The sequence below is a fragment of the Atta cephalotes genome (assembly GCF_000143395.1).
Source record: "Atta cephalotes unplaced genomic scaffold scaffold00003, whole genome shotgun sequence".
NCBI classification, from domain to species: Eukaryota; Metazoa; Arthropoda; class Insecta; order Hymenoptera; family Formicidae; genus Atta; species Atta cephalotes.
This window is the reverse complement of record NW_012130067.1, coordinates 9931901-9948293: the sequence shown is the minus strand read 5'-3', so window position 1 is coordinate 9948293 and position 16393 is coordinate 9931901. Positions and strand designations below refer to the sequence as shown.

Sequence of the window (16393 nt, the reverse complement as noted above, 5' to 3'; positions counted from 1 at the left end):
TATATACTATATAGTTATTAGTATAATATATAGTAATTATATATATATNTGTAGTATATATATATATATATATATATATATATATATATATATATATATATATATATATATATATATACTCATTGTACAATAATTTATGCGAATGTAAATGACTTTTGATAGTTTTTTTTTAAGAAAAAAAGATGGGAAAGTGATTTCGCTTGTCATGTCAAAAAGGTCAAGTTTTAGTTAGTTTTTGAATCAGCAGCTCTCGGATGTGTACGGTATCTCTTTTGACTTCGAGATTTTCTCCGGATGGACGAGAAACTCAGGATTAAATTAAATCGCGTGTAGCCGAAAATAATGCCACTTTCGCCCTCGTGTATTCAGATATAAACGTCGCGCTCTGCCAGGCCACGGCTTGAAAATAGTTACAACATTTAGGGTGGCAACCCGTGGCTTTTAGAGCGACGCACGCGTGTTGTGACGCATGAACTTCCTCTCCTTCTCGTCTCTCTTGCTTATCCTCACTAATTCGATTGATTCTTCTGAAGAAAATTGTTACATCGAGCATCTCGAGACAAGAAAGCTTCATTTAAAATTGAAAGATAGTTAATTTTGTTATTTTTTTAACTTGTTTTCCCTGAAAATTTCTAAAAACATTTATTTTAAACAAAAAATTATATAATAATAGGATTCTGAAATTTGAGAAAAATTAGATAAAAAGGCTGATGAAAGTATGTAATATAAATTAATGAAATTTATTTAAAATACATAAATTTTGGCTCAATTTCGAGTCATCTTTAGTAGTTTATATAGGGTGTCCCATGATTGTCAAATATTTTGTGTTCTGATAGAGTGGACTAAACTGAGTCGAAAAATCTTCTATCACATTTTGCAATTTTCGCAATAACAGGATATTAATTACTAAAATAGCCGAATATTGGTTTACAATAAATTTTTACTCAAATACTATCAACTTTACAAAAAAAAAAAACAGCAAGTAGCAAAAATTATTTATTTTCTTCTCTTTAGAGTTCTGAGAATTTTTTACTGCATTTTCGTATTGGTAAAAATGATCGTCAATAAGAAAATATAATACTAAAAAGTTGATAAAAAATTCTGAAAAAATTTTTAGAGCTCTATGAAAAAAAAAATTATTTTTGTTTCTTGCTATTTTTCTGTAAAATTGATAATACTTTAGTAAAAAGATTATTGAAAACCAATATTCAGCAATTTTAATATCTTGTTAATTATTGCGAAAATTGCGAAGTGATAATGAATTTATCGACTCAGTTTAGTTCGCTCTATTTGCATGCGAAATATTTGGCGGTCATTCTAGAACATCCTGTATATTTAAAGATAATCTCATACTCTCCACAGCACATTAATCCAATAGAATTAGATTTTGAACGGAAAAAAATTGTAAGCAGTGCATGTCTTTTCACAACAAACATATATGTTTGAGATTCGTGACTCGTATGGGAAATATTGTATAAAAAAAAATGCAAAAAAAATTTTTGGTACATTGCAGAAAGCAGGTTTTTCACATATAGAACGAAAAATATTGATTGTATAAAAAAAATTTTAATATGAAAAATGTAGATATAAAATATCTACAAAATGAAATGTACAACGTTAAGATCGCTCTTTAGTTAAATTGAAAAAATAAAGATCACTGGAAAAGTCTTTTCTTCACTCATTTATTGAAATTTGAACGCTTTAAAATTCTTACAAAACGTATAACCTTCAATCATTGTAAAAATCTATCCTTGTTTTAGTCTAAAATGTTTATTAATTTTTGCAAAAAACTATTTGTTCAGTAAAAATCTATCTATGGAAAAAATAATTATTCGGATTAACGAACACTGCGTCGATGACCTTAACCTCGACATATGTTGCCAAGGTCATAACCATGAATAATCTTCAAAAGATTTTAGATAGCGGTCACTGTTCGTTCAAAAGTAATTAATAAAGTAATTAAAATAAAATTAAAAAATAATATCTTATTTCTGTTGTATTTTGACAGGCGTATGACTTTTCACACAAAACGAGGTTCACTCCACTTCTCCCCTATCTAGGAGAAACCTTAGCTGAGGAGCAGGTGAAATGAACCTCGTTTCGCGTCGAAAATCGTGCAATTCTACATAAAAAGAGTATAGGACAGTTTTTAATATTGTATATGATAGAAATAAGACATTTTTTTAAACTTTATTTGTTAATAACTTTTGAACAAAACACACAAGTGATTATCTAAACTCCTTTTAAAAGTCACTCAGGTCGTTAGGGTCATGACCTTGATGACATATGTCAAAGTCAATATCGATGCAGTGTCCATTAATCCGAATAACTATCGAATTTTTTTTTAACTATATTCCAATAAATTTTAGGGACATACATTTTATACATATTTTAACAGTTATAAATTTTTTCAAAAAATTTTATTTAACATTTACTTGACTTATGTCGCACAAAACGTGTGATCATCATTTGTCGTTAACATTGGCAGTGCTTCAAATCACTGCTTGTGCTGAAATCTATAGTTTACGTGCAGTACAGATTTTCAGTACTGCAATAAATTTTGGAACATAGCCGTTGTATATAAGCCGTTGTACATAAGCCGTTGTATATTATAATAAGATTTATTAAAACGATCTGAAATAAAAAAGTAAGATATATATTAATACAGTATTTAGTATATGCACGGAGAAAAATATACAGTAATATACGTTAGAATTCTAGTAAAATTTATGGAATTATCAAATTCATATAGGGATACGTGCTTATTCATGTAAAATTTTTTTCTGATATATAAGATTGTCGTTGTAAAATAAATTTATATTCAGACATCTCAATTTACTTTTTCAATGAATATTTTCTCTTTAGCATTAACAAAATTTACTTTACTGCGTAATAAAAAATATATACGTATAAAAGTTCTGAGAATTATTTGTATTCGTCACTCTTGAAAATAATACGATTTATTTTATTGTAAGTATATAATTTATTTTACTGAAAGTATGATTTATCTTACTATAAGATAATAATCACTTGAAATGATGTATTGTAATCATAATGTACTTTTTATCTTAAATCTCCAGTATTTTTATTTTTAGGCAAATAAAATTTATCACATATAATAATTTCATAATAATTTCAATGGACTTAAAAAATACGATTTCGAGAAAAGTGCGTTTAAAATTTTGAGAATTATTAATACACATTTTTTCGTATATTTGCAGTTAATTTCTCGTTAATTTATTATTTCTGATTTATAAAATAGATCTTTTTTGTATGAAAGGTTTTCTTTGGATGTTAGATTCTTTGAACCTAAATAGATCTACGCAGATCCTTACCTAAGTGTGTGAAAAAGGCTCTGTTTGCCTATAAAACGATTATTTACAGCTTCGTTTGCATACACAACAATATTATATAACATATTGCATAAATGACCGCAATACATACAGCACACATAATCATATTGCCCACAGCATATTGCATACAGCATTGCAAAGTAAGTTCCGATAATGCACATTTCTAATTGGCCAATTTAAAATAAGTATTCTCATTGGTAAGCAGTAAAAAATTACTAGGCACCAGCCAATATGAATGGATGTATACTGTCAGGATGTGTGCTAACGGAACCCTCTCCACATTGCACACACGCATTCTCAGAAAGGATTTTTAATATCGAGAAAAAAAATTCTTGATTCAATCTTAGCTCAACTATATAAAATATAAAATTATAATTGTAAGATTAAATCATAATAATTTTTATTCTACTTCCTCGAATAAAATAAAATCGACACATTGTCTTGAGACAAGTGTAACACATAAATTTAGGTTTATATATATTCTTATAATATATTATATATTCTATTATTATATATTCTTTAAAATATATCTACCTCCAATATTATATACGTGATGCTATAGCATCATGGCAACGAAGCTCTCGTGTATAACGCGCTAGATGAGAGACATGAGAGGTCCTGAGTCTGAGTCTCGGCCGAACCCAATTCATTAAAACATTTTGTGACCAAACTGAACCCTTCTCCTTTTATTCTTGTGTTTGAACAAAGTACATTTTTTATTTTAAACGGCTCACATACACACATACACACACACACACACACACACACACACACACACACGCGCGCGCGCGCGCGCGCACGCACGCACGCACGCACGCACGCACGCACGCACGCACGCACGCACGCACGCACGCACGCACGCACGCACGCACGCACGCACGCACATACAAGTCGATTCTAATTCATGACTGAAGATTGTGACCTCTATTTGAACACGTATGAAGTGTTTCTATTGACGGTTTCTGTTACAGCCTCATGCTCTTTTTTCTTGACATTGCCAACGTTCCAACAATTACCAATTTTTCAAGAATGTTGTTGCCGCGCTTGTGTAATTTCATGGTCGAAGTAGAATAGTATATAATGGATAGTCGATCTTTTTATTTCAAATTCTCAAGGATGAATGTACTAGTACGTCTAGCAATTCATAGAATCTGCAACATTTGTTTCCAACGTTATATTTCAAACGCGTCAATCCTCTATCTTTCTTTCCTAAAAAAATATGGAAAATATCAGAGTTCGAACAAAGGGAATTTTCATCCTGTTCGAGGTCTTTCGGTTCTCCAGATGTTCATAAGCTTCATCATCACATCTTTGACCATGATTCTTTGCTTTATCACATCTTCCATCTTTGCATATTAGCAATCCCGGACAATAAAATCCATATCTCTATGCCTTAGTGTTGAGATTACCAACTCGGTTTTATTACCAATTCTTGTTAATAGTAAACTCCATTTTCTTACTCTCGATTTTAAGCATTATTTTGTTCATATATTCCACGATATTATGAGTATTACAGTTAGTTGACGTATCGCAAATTACTCATTCTTTTTGCTCATTAAAGGTAAATCCTTTTTGGTTATCCAGTGTCTTATGAATGATGTATTCTCCATAGATATTGAAGAGACGAGAATATATGTATATCTCTCGCAAATATAATTATTTAGAAAAAAATACTTTTATAGTTACAATTCTCTCTTTCTTTTAATAAACTGAAATGATCATTAATCGCTTGAGTATAAAACATTCTAATATGACGTTGCAGAAGGAAAGTCTATCGATCACTCGATTCTTTTTATTAGCCTTCTCAAAAAAGAAAGACGAAGTGGCCTATAATCTATAAATAGGTTTTCCCTGCTACTTTATCTTAATGTGCGATAGATTCAGTTAGACCTTGAATGCGGACCACACGTTCTATAATAATCTTCAATAAAAAAAGAGGAGAAGAAGGAGGAAAAGATAATCGTTTCAACGAAATGCAGATCGAGTATCATATCAATCAAATCGAGCGAATAGTTCTCAAAAGAGTTGTTCTGTGATCTGATAACAGATAAAAAAAATGTTTATCGCGTTGATTAAATTAATGCATATCACATATAGAAGATATATAGTGTCCTATAATAATTAAAAGACCTTTTTTATAATTAAAAAAATTATATTTACATCCTACCGATTTTATTAATAAAAAATTGATTTTCCATTTCGAAAAATACACTTTCAAATTTTGCGACGTTGATTGGGAAAGCTTCTTACACTGTTACTGTTAGAAATTGATAGTGTCTATATTTATAAATAAATTTTGAGAAAATCGCAGGTTTGCGCCATTTTGTTTCTGTTTAGAATACGAAGGGTTTTGTTATTATAATTATTTATTGATAAATATATTTGTTAATTAAGCATCTGCAGATCATGTAGTCATTAAAATCAGCATAACTTTAAATTTAATCCTATTTGTTTCTTTTTTGTTGTTTCAGATCCATACTCGTTGTCGCATCTCGGTGAGTCTCCCATTTGCATGCGCAACAAAATTATCTTTTTTTGTTCTAATCTTTGTCAACATCATTTAGCTTTCTTTATTTCATACATTTTATCTGGCTTTTTTCAACAAGTATAATTAATATGTCTGCTTACTAACCCTCTACTAACCCCTACTTAACTAAACTCAACTAAAATTTAATAAATTATATAATAATGTGCTATTTATCTTGCTTTGCATGGAATGTGCACTTTTAGGCAGGACAGGAGGTGTGCTAAATTTCGCTTCGCGTAGAAGGTTATATAGGCGCATGATACTAAAATTGCACTTTAACTCTAAATATTTCAAAAAATAAAAGAGAATGCCATTTAATTGTTAAGATAAAGGTAAGGTTGATGATTCAGGATGATGATCTTGATGACATATATCAAGACTGGATCCCTTGTAATAAATAATTATCGATTCCCTACATACTCCTGAAGTTTTGATATTTAAATTCGGAACATCTTGTATAAATTGTATATAAAGGAATCTTATTTCAGAAAATATGTACATTTTAAATTTATACAAGTAGCATGAAAAATATTACTATTTTTAAAAATATATTATAAAGTATTGTTACATTTATCTCTTATCTTTTCTCTTTACATTAAAACTTTTATCTCAACTTTTGTTTAATATTTCGCTTGTAATGAAATTAGGAATTCCAATATATACTTTCTTATTTTCTTCTTACTTATTTTCATATATACATTTTTTACATAAGTTTATGTGCAATTTGTTTTCCTAAAGACATTGCAACTATTGAATTTCATAAATGCGCAGTCCTGAATTTTTAATACAATATAATTTTTCATAAATGATGAAATTAACGCAACTAATTCAATTGCGAATTGATTGATAAAAAGTGATTGTAGAAAAAAATGCAATTATGCATATCATCTGTCACTTATCTGACACTTATCTGCTGAGACTGAATGAAATTTATTGCACTAATAATTTAGTCTTGTGTAAGAACGAGTTTTTGTCAAACGGAAAATTCTGTCGATAAGTTTCTTATTTTACTGATCATCGCTTTATTGCAAATATCTTTTTTTCGGCGTGTATCCGATGAAAATAGACAGATTATAAAAAGTCGAGAGTATCCTCAAATTGTTAATGACAAAGAGAAAAAGCAGGCCAGGTCTGATTGAATCCTTCGTATTTTCTCGAGTGATTCTCCATTGATATCGAAAAATTGATATTTTATAACTTTCTATTATATATTTAAATAATATTTTATTGAACTTTTTGATATGTATCTATCTAACAATTTAAACTCACAATACAAGTAAATGAGAATAATACTGCGCAGTTATTGGTGCGCCAAATTAATAATGTAATTTGTTTCTATTACATACGACTTATTTGTTCGAAAATTTCGGCTCCTTGCGAGCTATCTTCAACGAAATAATTTTCGAGTGTTTTGAGCGTGTTCGATAAGTTCTTGGTTGTAGACAAAGTTTCCAAGTTTAAATATATACTGAATGAGCCTTTTCCAAGTTCTTGGAGCGCGTTTCCATAATTGTCTTTATACGTTACCGACAGTTATCGACGTTGCGCAGACATTTTATATGAAAAATCTGCGTAACGACACAGACAACTGTCGATAGGAATGTAAAACAGTTACGGACTCGCACTTCTGGAAGTGCGCGATATTTCTTGAGTTTTTTTGTTATCCATGTACGTGTGTATTCACTCTCAATTTAATATTAATGTAATTCGTAATTAATCTGATCTTCAATTTTTGTCCGCGTCAAGTATTATATAATATCAAATTTCTGACCGACTTCTGACAGACTTCAGACAGTAATTATTTAATGATAATTAATATTGCTTATCACTTATTAAACAACATTAAAACTTATTTTCATATTATTAATTTATTATGTACTTTAAAGTACATAATAATAATAAGTTGATATCGATTAATTGAAATCGATGAGAATACGAAATCAAAGTTTCGGCCCGAATTTTCGGCATTGATTAGTGCTTTGATCGGATCTAGGTCGCAATAGAGGTCAGACGATGGCAATTTGCGGTCATATTATGATCGTTATCGAATGAAAGCAATGCAAAAATAGATCACCGAAGTATCCAATTGTTTTTACGAAACATTTTTCTATAATTGTTCGTGTTTGCATTAATTCCAAGCTACTACTAAGCTATCTATTTCCTTTTTCTTAAATCCTTTTTCTTAAATCGCACTTTATCTTTCTAAACATTGTATTTTATTTCTTTGTCAAAGAATTCGCTAGTGAATCAACGTGATATAGAATTTATAACGAATAATTTTTATTCTGTATTTTTATTATATGACGTGACTTTATTATATGACTAAATGCACTATTGTAAATGAATGTGCTAATTGGACATTTTTTTATGTCTGTAAAGAAGTTAGATCCCAAGTAGCAAAGTTTATCATTTTGATGTCATATTTTGGGCCTTTACTGACCATTGTACTACCCAACTGGCGACTTATGACATCACGGAATGGCGTTACGAAAATCATATCAGTATGCCATCATAAAATGACGTCAATATGATATCACGGAATGCTGTCGAATAAAAACCTATAGTCATTTTTTGATCACTTGACGTCATCATTTGTACAAATATGACTTGAATTTGACGTCAAAATGACAAATTTTGCTACTGGGATGACACTCTTAAGTTTTCTTAAGATATAGAGATGCTTTAATCAGAGACTAGCTATGACAACTTATTAGTTTAATGATTCTTCGTCAAATCGAATTAGTTAGAGATAGAATATATTTTTTTCTCTCGTACTAGAGTTAGAACGAGAGAGCATATATCTTTTACACTATTGCAGAGCGAGCTAAAACATATCTTTTCTTATCTGGACGATTTTGATGAAAAATGTCAAACCCTTTATTGTGATCAAATTCTGATTACATTGAAAAAATAGTTCTAATATTTGCAAATAAACATTTTCTTCAACATTTTAATTATAAAATTAGTAATCAAAATTGAAAAGATTTTACTATGATGACAAAATATACATTTCTGTAAAATGTCTCATTAATTATAAATAAAATGAAACAGTTTATTTGCTAAAAATAAAATGTTATTTTATCATATTAAATGAGAATCTATTATTATTTTCTATTATTATTTCTATCTATTATTATTTCAGTAAAATAAATATTATATCTCACAAATAAGTTTTTAAATACCTTTTTTTTTAGTGTAGAGGATCTCTGATACAGGAATAAATTATGAAATAATTAGGAAATAATTGGACTTTTTTAATTTACAACACAATAACTTTTATTGTAATTAATATATTTGTTATGAAGATGTTTAAAATAAGAAAAAACAATACATGTTTTTCTAAACAAATTTCACTTTCTAAGGCATTATTGATTTAATAAAATGATCTAGATATGTAGTGTAAAGACTTTAAGTTGATGAGCTTAAAGAAGCTATTTTAACTGATATTTTCTTTATTTAATAAATCACATTTTTGTCTGCATCAAGGAACTATAGCGACACAATGTGTGCACATTATTTTTTGTACTATTTTATTGATTTATTGAAATTGTGTATTTTAAAGAAAATTGTTTAATTTATTCATTCTTTACTCCATCGGAATCAAGAGAACTCGGAACAAAATTAAAAGTCTTTATAGAGAATAATCGAGGTGATCAAGTCATGTGGTCCGCTTTGTGTAATGGATACCGCTACGTCAAACTCTAGTAGCTCTTTAATGATAGATATACTGCGTATACATTTCGATATATGACAAAGGATCGAGTTAGAATAGAGGAAGATGCAAATAACAACACGTGGGGGACACTTGCGCCTTGACGATACCGCCGGAACTTCAATTGTACCAATCGCGAGACTCAGCATAATAACTCGGTTGTTTATCCATATGTGCACTTGCATTGATGACATTGACGTAGACCGGCGCAATTACGAGAATTCGCAATCGTCTGGATTACATTACGCGTGTCTGTCATTGCGAAAATTTTCGTTAAGAAAATTCGTTCAGCATACGTCGAAAATTAAGCGCATTGCGGCCGCTAGAAGCAGCGCAAAACGATATGGAACGTTACGTCACGATGCGAAATCGTTTCCACCATGTGAGAAGCAGAAATGTCCTTGGAATCACTTCATCTCTGCAAAATAACGCAGAATGAATTAAGATCATTCAAATTATATATCTTTCAAGATAATTTCTTTGTGTAAATGTATTTCTACGCACTTCTATTGCAAAACTAAAGACATTTTAAAAGTTAAAATTTTTCTGAACTGCATTTCAAAATTTCACAAGCATTTAAAATCCAGCTGCTAATGGCATTTATCTCCTTTTGATTGTGCACTCACATGTATACGATCTTATGAGATTCTTAGTTTAATATACATTCCAAAATATTTTCTTCGAGGAAAATATTTGAAGAGGACGTTTTGGAATGTAGCCCTTTGTCATCGCCTTTTCTGAATGACATTAACGGTCTCCTGGAAACGCTATTCTTTCACCTAACAACTTTAATCGATAGATTTGATGAAAATTAGCTGATCTTTACATTAGGAGATTACTCCGTTGTTATATTGTTATATTTTTCAGGAACTGTTGATCAAAAACATGAGATTGTAATTATTGTCGTAAAGGTATATCGTAAAGGTAAACGTAAAGTATTAATTTGATAGTTTGGAAAAAAAACACCTGGAAAAAACGATCCATGTTTTTTTCTGAAGAAAAAAATGATCCTAAAAAGCAATCCTAGGCCGATATTTATAGTTAGTCCGTTCTTTCAAGATCATCTTAAGTAATATATTGAGATGTAATAATACAGTTCTATTAGGTGTGGGAAAAAGTTCGCGTTTTTTTTAATGCCATCTAACGGGAAAAACGCCACGAACTTTTTCCCATACCTAATATGATTGATTTATCTTAAATACAATTTTGTGATTCATCTTAAAACAATCTGAAATAAAAATTTATTATGAATTCCGGCCTAAAAACAGAAAGACCATATGCTCTTGGACGTTTTCTCAAAATGAAAAATATCAGCGCATATCTCTCTTTATTTATACATTCGATATGAAACAGGTAGAATTATAAAGAGAATGTTGTTCAAGGCCATTTTGATAATATTTGTTACAAAATGAGACCATTGAAGAATGTTTTTCTAATTCTTATTTTTATGTAAAAATGAAGATAAGAGAAATCTCCAATGGCCTTGATCTTGACAAATTGTTCAAGTCATGAATCCTGAACAACATTCAAAAGGTTTTAGTCGTCAGCTGAACTAATGTACTGAAAATCTGTAAATAAATTTGAAATGCTAGAGATTCCAGTTCGTCTCACAGCTGAGTAATATTTTTCGCAATAAATTTATTTACAGATTTTCTGTATATATATTTTCTGAAGATCTTCTTAAAATAATGTCAATTGAGCATCAAATTGTTAAATTGTTCGTCAATTTAATTTGTGATATTACTATAATAGTACTATAATAGTACTATAATAGTTCATCAATTGCGTTTCTAAGTACGAAAAATCAATTCGGAGTGCAATTTGACAAACTATACAAATGTGATATGTAAATTTACATGAAATTATTAAAGCACTCAAGATTTAACTTCGACCGATATAGGCATTATTTCTTAATTATTGTATTTAAAATAATTTATTAAAAAATTTATATTTTGTATTTTACAATAATACTAATTATATTAGAACTCTCGAATTTTAAACAATATAAAAAGATAAATATAATAGGTTAATGAGAGTCAGCAACTATAAACGGTATAATTATTTAGTAAACAATCAATACTCAGATATTGGATTGATGTTTTCTTTATTTTGAACGTTTCGACTCTCTTTAGAGTCCTCAGCAAGAATGATACAAGTATAATTAGCTCACATGTCCATAATGCCCAAGTCACTCGCAAATTGACAAAGATTTTATAAAAAAATGTCAAATTAACAATGTTGCACCTTTCAAAATAGACAATTTTTCAAAAATTTGTTCTAAAATTTCCAGAAAATGTTACGGGCATCGTCTACAAAAACAAAGAATGACCCGAAAATGCTTCAACTGCAAAATTGAGCATAATCACGTGCAAATTTCCATGTCGATTTTTTGATAAATGATAAAAGCAGATAAAGTGGGATAAAGTCCAACTTCAAGTCAGATCAAGTCCAATGTCTCTCGCTATCGAGAAAAGTGCATTGACGCGCACTACGTTGCAATTCGGCAACATTCGAAAGGATATACTTTGGTTGCAGTTCAAAATATGATAGAGTCAAATGCATTATTGAACAGTTGAACGATTGTAAGATACCAATAATATTATCCGACCCGAAAGTTTCTTTCTCGGTATTTTTATTTTGTAAAAAATGATTTCTTTCTTTCTACAATTATAAAAAAATTGCATGTAAAATTACAATTATAGTGGGTAATCCTATTATTAAAGGTATATATTTATACACGCTGTGTGTAGTAACGATACTGCACATGCGTAATTATAGTTAGGTATAGATTAGAAAAGGATAAAGATATTACTTGGACTGATTTCTTTGATTGATTGCGAAACTAGCGCTCGTTCCAGTAATGTATAACTACGTTTAGCAAAAAAAAGCAGCAGTTGTTCTTTAATATGATTGGTTTACACATTTAGATTCAGTGAGAAACTAAAGACAGAATCAATTAATTTAATGTTAATAACTGCTGAACGCAACCTATTTCAATGAATTTTACATAGGTTTATAACATTCCACAAAAATATGTTTGTGCGTGCATGCGTGCGTGCGTGCGTGCGTTAGCTACTGTTTAAAAGAATAATTAATTTTAATATACTTAATAATTTTTATTTTAATATACTTAATAACTTTTTAATAAATAATGAACGACGGCTGCTTTTGAATGTTACTCATGGTTGTATGATCTTGCATTATATGTTTTTAAGATTTAAAGTGATTGGAATGGAATCCCCTAATCAGTTTTATCTCTCTAGATTTCTTTTAAGCTCAAAAATTTCGAATACTCAAAAATAAAATTAAAATCTTCCAGGAGCTTGTAATATGCTCGAGAAAAAATGTTTCATATATAATTACATATATAAAGAATATGTTAGTATCTCAGGCTGCTCCTCACCCTGATAAAGTGGATTGCAAGGTTCATGAAACGTTGGCATTCCAAGAATGGACACGGAGGAAACCCGCGAAACGCATAATCTTTATATAGAAAGCATGGAAGCCTCAAGAATTTTATATTATAATTATATATATATATATATTATAATTATATATAATCACAAAATTTTTTGTCAAGAATGCATTATAAATAAATTGCATTTTAAATCAGATAAAATTATAATATCAAGATTCATTTAATACAATATATCGATGTTAAAAGATATTGACATTATATTCAAAAATAATGCATAAAAATGTAATAATTTTAGCATTTATTCTGAATACGCATATTACAAAAAATTTTCAGTATTTTTTATATCATTTTTAATTCCTTTGAACGTTTACATTTGTAATCACATAATTAACAAATGAAAAAAATCGTAAATATTAATTCATTTCCATTTATCTATGTAGATTCAAGAGATCGAGTAGCGCGTTTAAAATGCAAAACAGACTAATGCCCTCATTAAAAAAAATCTTTTTCAAAGATAAGTGTAGTAGATAAAGGATAGAGAGAGTAGTTGTCATACAGATGTGCGTGATTCACGCAGAAAACAGTAAAAGTCACTTAATCATTGATTAATCAGATGAAGTGCACGGATCAAATTGATGAATCATCAGCCAACTCCAGAGAAAACAATTTTACACAATTTAATATATAGAATAGTTTTAAGATCACATTATTAAACTCCATCAATAGAAAAGATCTCGTGGTTCCTTTTAGAACATATACATTATGAGGAGCACTAGAAGCTAATTTCACTTGAAAATTAATTTTCAACTAGATCTCACTCGATGTAATCTACATAATCTTCATTATTAATTTGATTAACTTCGACGCACTCGATCGTTTTATTTTTAGATTGTTAGTTTTATTAATAGATTTAACATATATACGTATTTAATCAGTTTCATTTTTTGTCAAATTCCCTGTATAAAGAACTACTAATGAAATTGTATTAATTAATCACGCATTAATTAATCTCATGTAAGAGATTGAAGAAAGACACTTTGAGACTCCTGGAAGCAAGTAAAAAACGTAGTTTTAAAAAAAAACAAAACATTCACAGTTTTTTTTAAAAACACGTTTTTTGTTTAAAATATGTTTTTAATGTTTTATATATATTTTAAACAGCTTTAGCAAAAAATCATGTTTAAAACAAAATATATTTTCTTCTCATAGAACTCTATGAATTTTTTCAGAATTTTTTATCAACTTTTTAGTATTGCATTTTCTCATTTTTATCAATATAAGAAAATACTGTATTAAAAAATTCTGGAAAAATTCTCAAAAAATTCTTAGAGCTCTATGAGAAGAAAATTAACAATTTTTGTCTCTTACAGTTTTTCTGTAAAGTTGATAATATTCGAATAAAAAATTATTGAAGAAAAATTATTGAATTATTGAATTTTCGGCATTTTTAGCAGTTAATATCTTGTTAATTATTGCGAAAATTGCAAAATAATAGAGGACTTTTCTCAATTTATTCTGCTTTTATGCGAAACATTTATTATTATTTTCCAAATGCCTTACATACATAAAGTTATATGTATGCATGTGTATTATATACATTTGTATACATGCATATATTCTGCATTACACTCTACTTTTTTGTTAATTTTATAATCAAATTACTGTTTTTTAAACAAAACTTTTTAAGATTATTTTTATGGAAGATTATATTATCATCCATGTTTTTCTTCGATTCGCCATTATGCAATATCGCACATTTTTATTAATGTCCTAAGTAATAAATATTTCGTAATTTTGAGTCCAGAATCGATTCAACATTTTAATAAATGTAATTAGTTTTAAACTTAAGTTTTAAACTTAAATATTCATTATTAATCAAATAAATCAAGTTATTGTGTAAAATGTAATTGAAGTATCATCTTCTCCTCTACTAAATAGCATTAAAAACATATTTTTTAAACATAACGTTTTAAACATTTATCTTAAATTGTTTTAAAAAATAGCATGTTTAATTTAGTCTGATGTTTTAAACATTTGTTTAAAAAAAAAAGTTTTAAACAAAACAACCCTGCCTGAAAGCCGTTTATTTTGTACGATATTATCATCTTATTATCGCTAGTTTATTAAGTTATTTATACTATTAAGCTATTTTATCGCTCGACAAGCGCCTTATCCACGAAAGCAATGCTACTGTTTTTAACGAAATAATGCAACGTCTCGATTATACTGTTATAAATAGGGTTAAGCGGCTGGATACAGAATCGAAGTTTATAAATCGCGCGAAAAGTGACGAAACGGTTGAAAAATCGGAAAATTTTATTTTCAAGATCTTATGTTAAATGTTCCTAACGCATTCTCCTATTTGCAAAGTCTGCAAAGTTTCACGAAAATGATGATGTCATTTTGCAGAATATAATAAATGACGATGAGAATGATGTCGAGAACAGCATTTCTCCGATTTTCTTCGCGCATCATTATCGTCAATCTTGACGGCGCGTGTGATAGAATCATGGAAAAAAAAAACAATCGTTTGCGCAGCCGGATTGCGTAAGCTGAGTGAGTACCCTGTCACGTTCGAATCACGTTGCGGTGATTTACGTTACCACAACACTAGTCAGAAACCAGCTTAGAATGGCCCCACATAATCATTGTAATTCGATTACTATCAATATTATCGATTACTATCAATATTAAATGATATTCAACTGAACAAAAGTCCGAAGATGACGATATTTAATTTAATGTTTATTTAAATACTTATTTTTTAAATATATTGTTTAACATACATTTAAATCTTGAATGACATTACTTTTAATTAAAAAAGATATAAAGATGAAAGTAATTGTTTTTGAAAGTAGTTTTTTAGGCAATTCTATTATATTGTACTACACTGTTCTATTATATCATAATTTTGAAAAAATTGCGATAAAAGTTACAGAAAAGAAATATTCTAGTGACATTATAACTATGATGTGTGATTTATTACAATTAACATTAAATATCTTTGTAAGACTTTCAAGCCTTACAAAGAATTTATTGCATTCATTATAATTAAAAAATATTTATGTGTGTAATTAATATAGAACTTATTACATCAAAGTTGTAATTTATATATGTCATTAATGTTGAATAATTAAAAAATATTTGGTCTTTAATAGTTATGTAAGTCCTTGATACACACACACACACACACACACACACACACACACACACACACACACACACACACACACACACACACACACACACACACACACACACACACACACACACACACACACACACTAACACTACAACTACAACTACAACTACTACTACTACTACTACTACTACTACTACTACTACTACTACTACTACTACTACTATATATATATATATATATA

General features: G+C 28.9%; 1 protein-coding gene across 1 annotated transcript in view; it reads left to right on the top strand.

The window, feature by feature from the left end:
• The window catches only part of LOC105625671, a 135679-nt gene that overhangs the window by 97875 nt on the left and 21411 nt on the right, over window positions 1–16393 (top strand). Inside the window, exon 3 of the mRNA XM_012206995.1 lies at window positions 5825–5848. Coding sequence (XP_012062385.1) covers window positions 5825–5848 — 24 coding nt within the window. The remainder of the gene's footprint in view (window positions 1–5824; window positions 5849–16393) is intronic.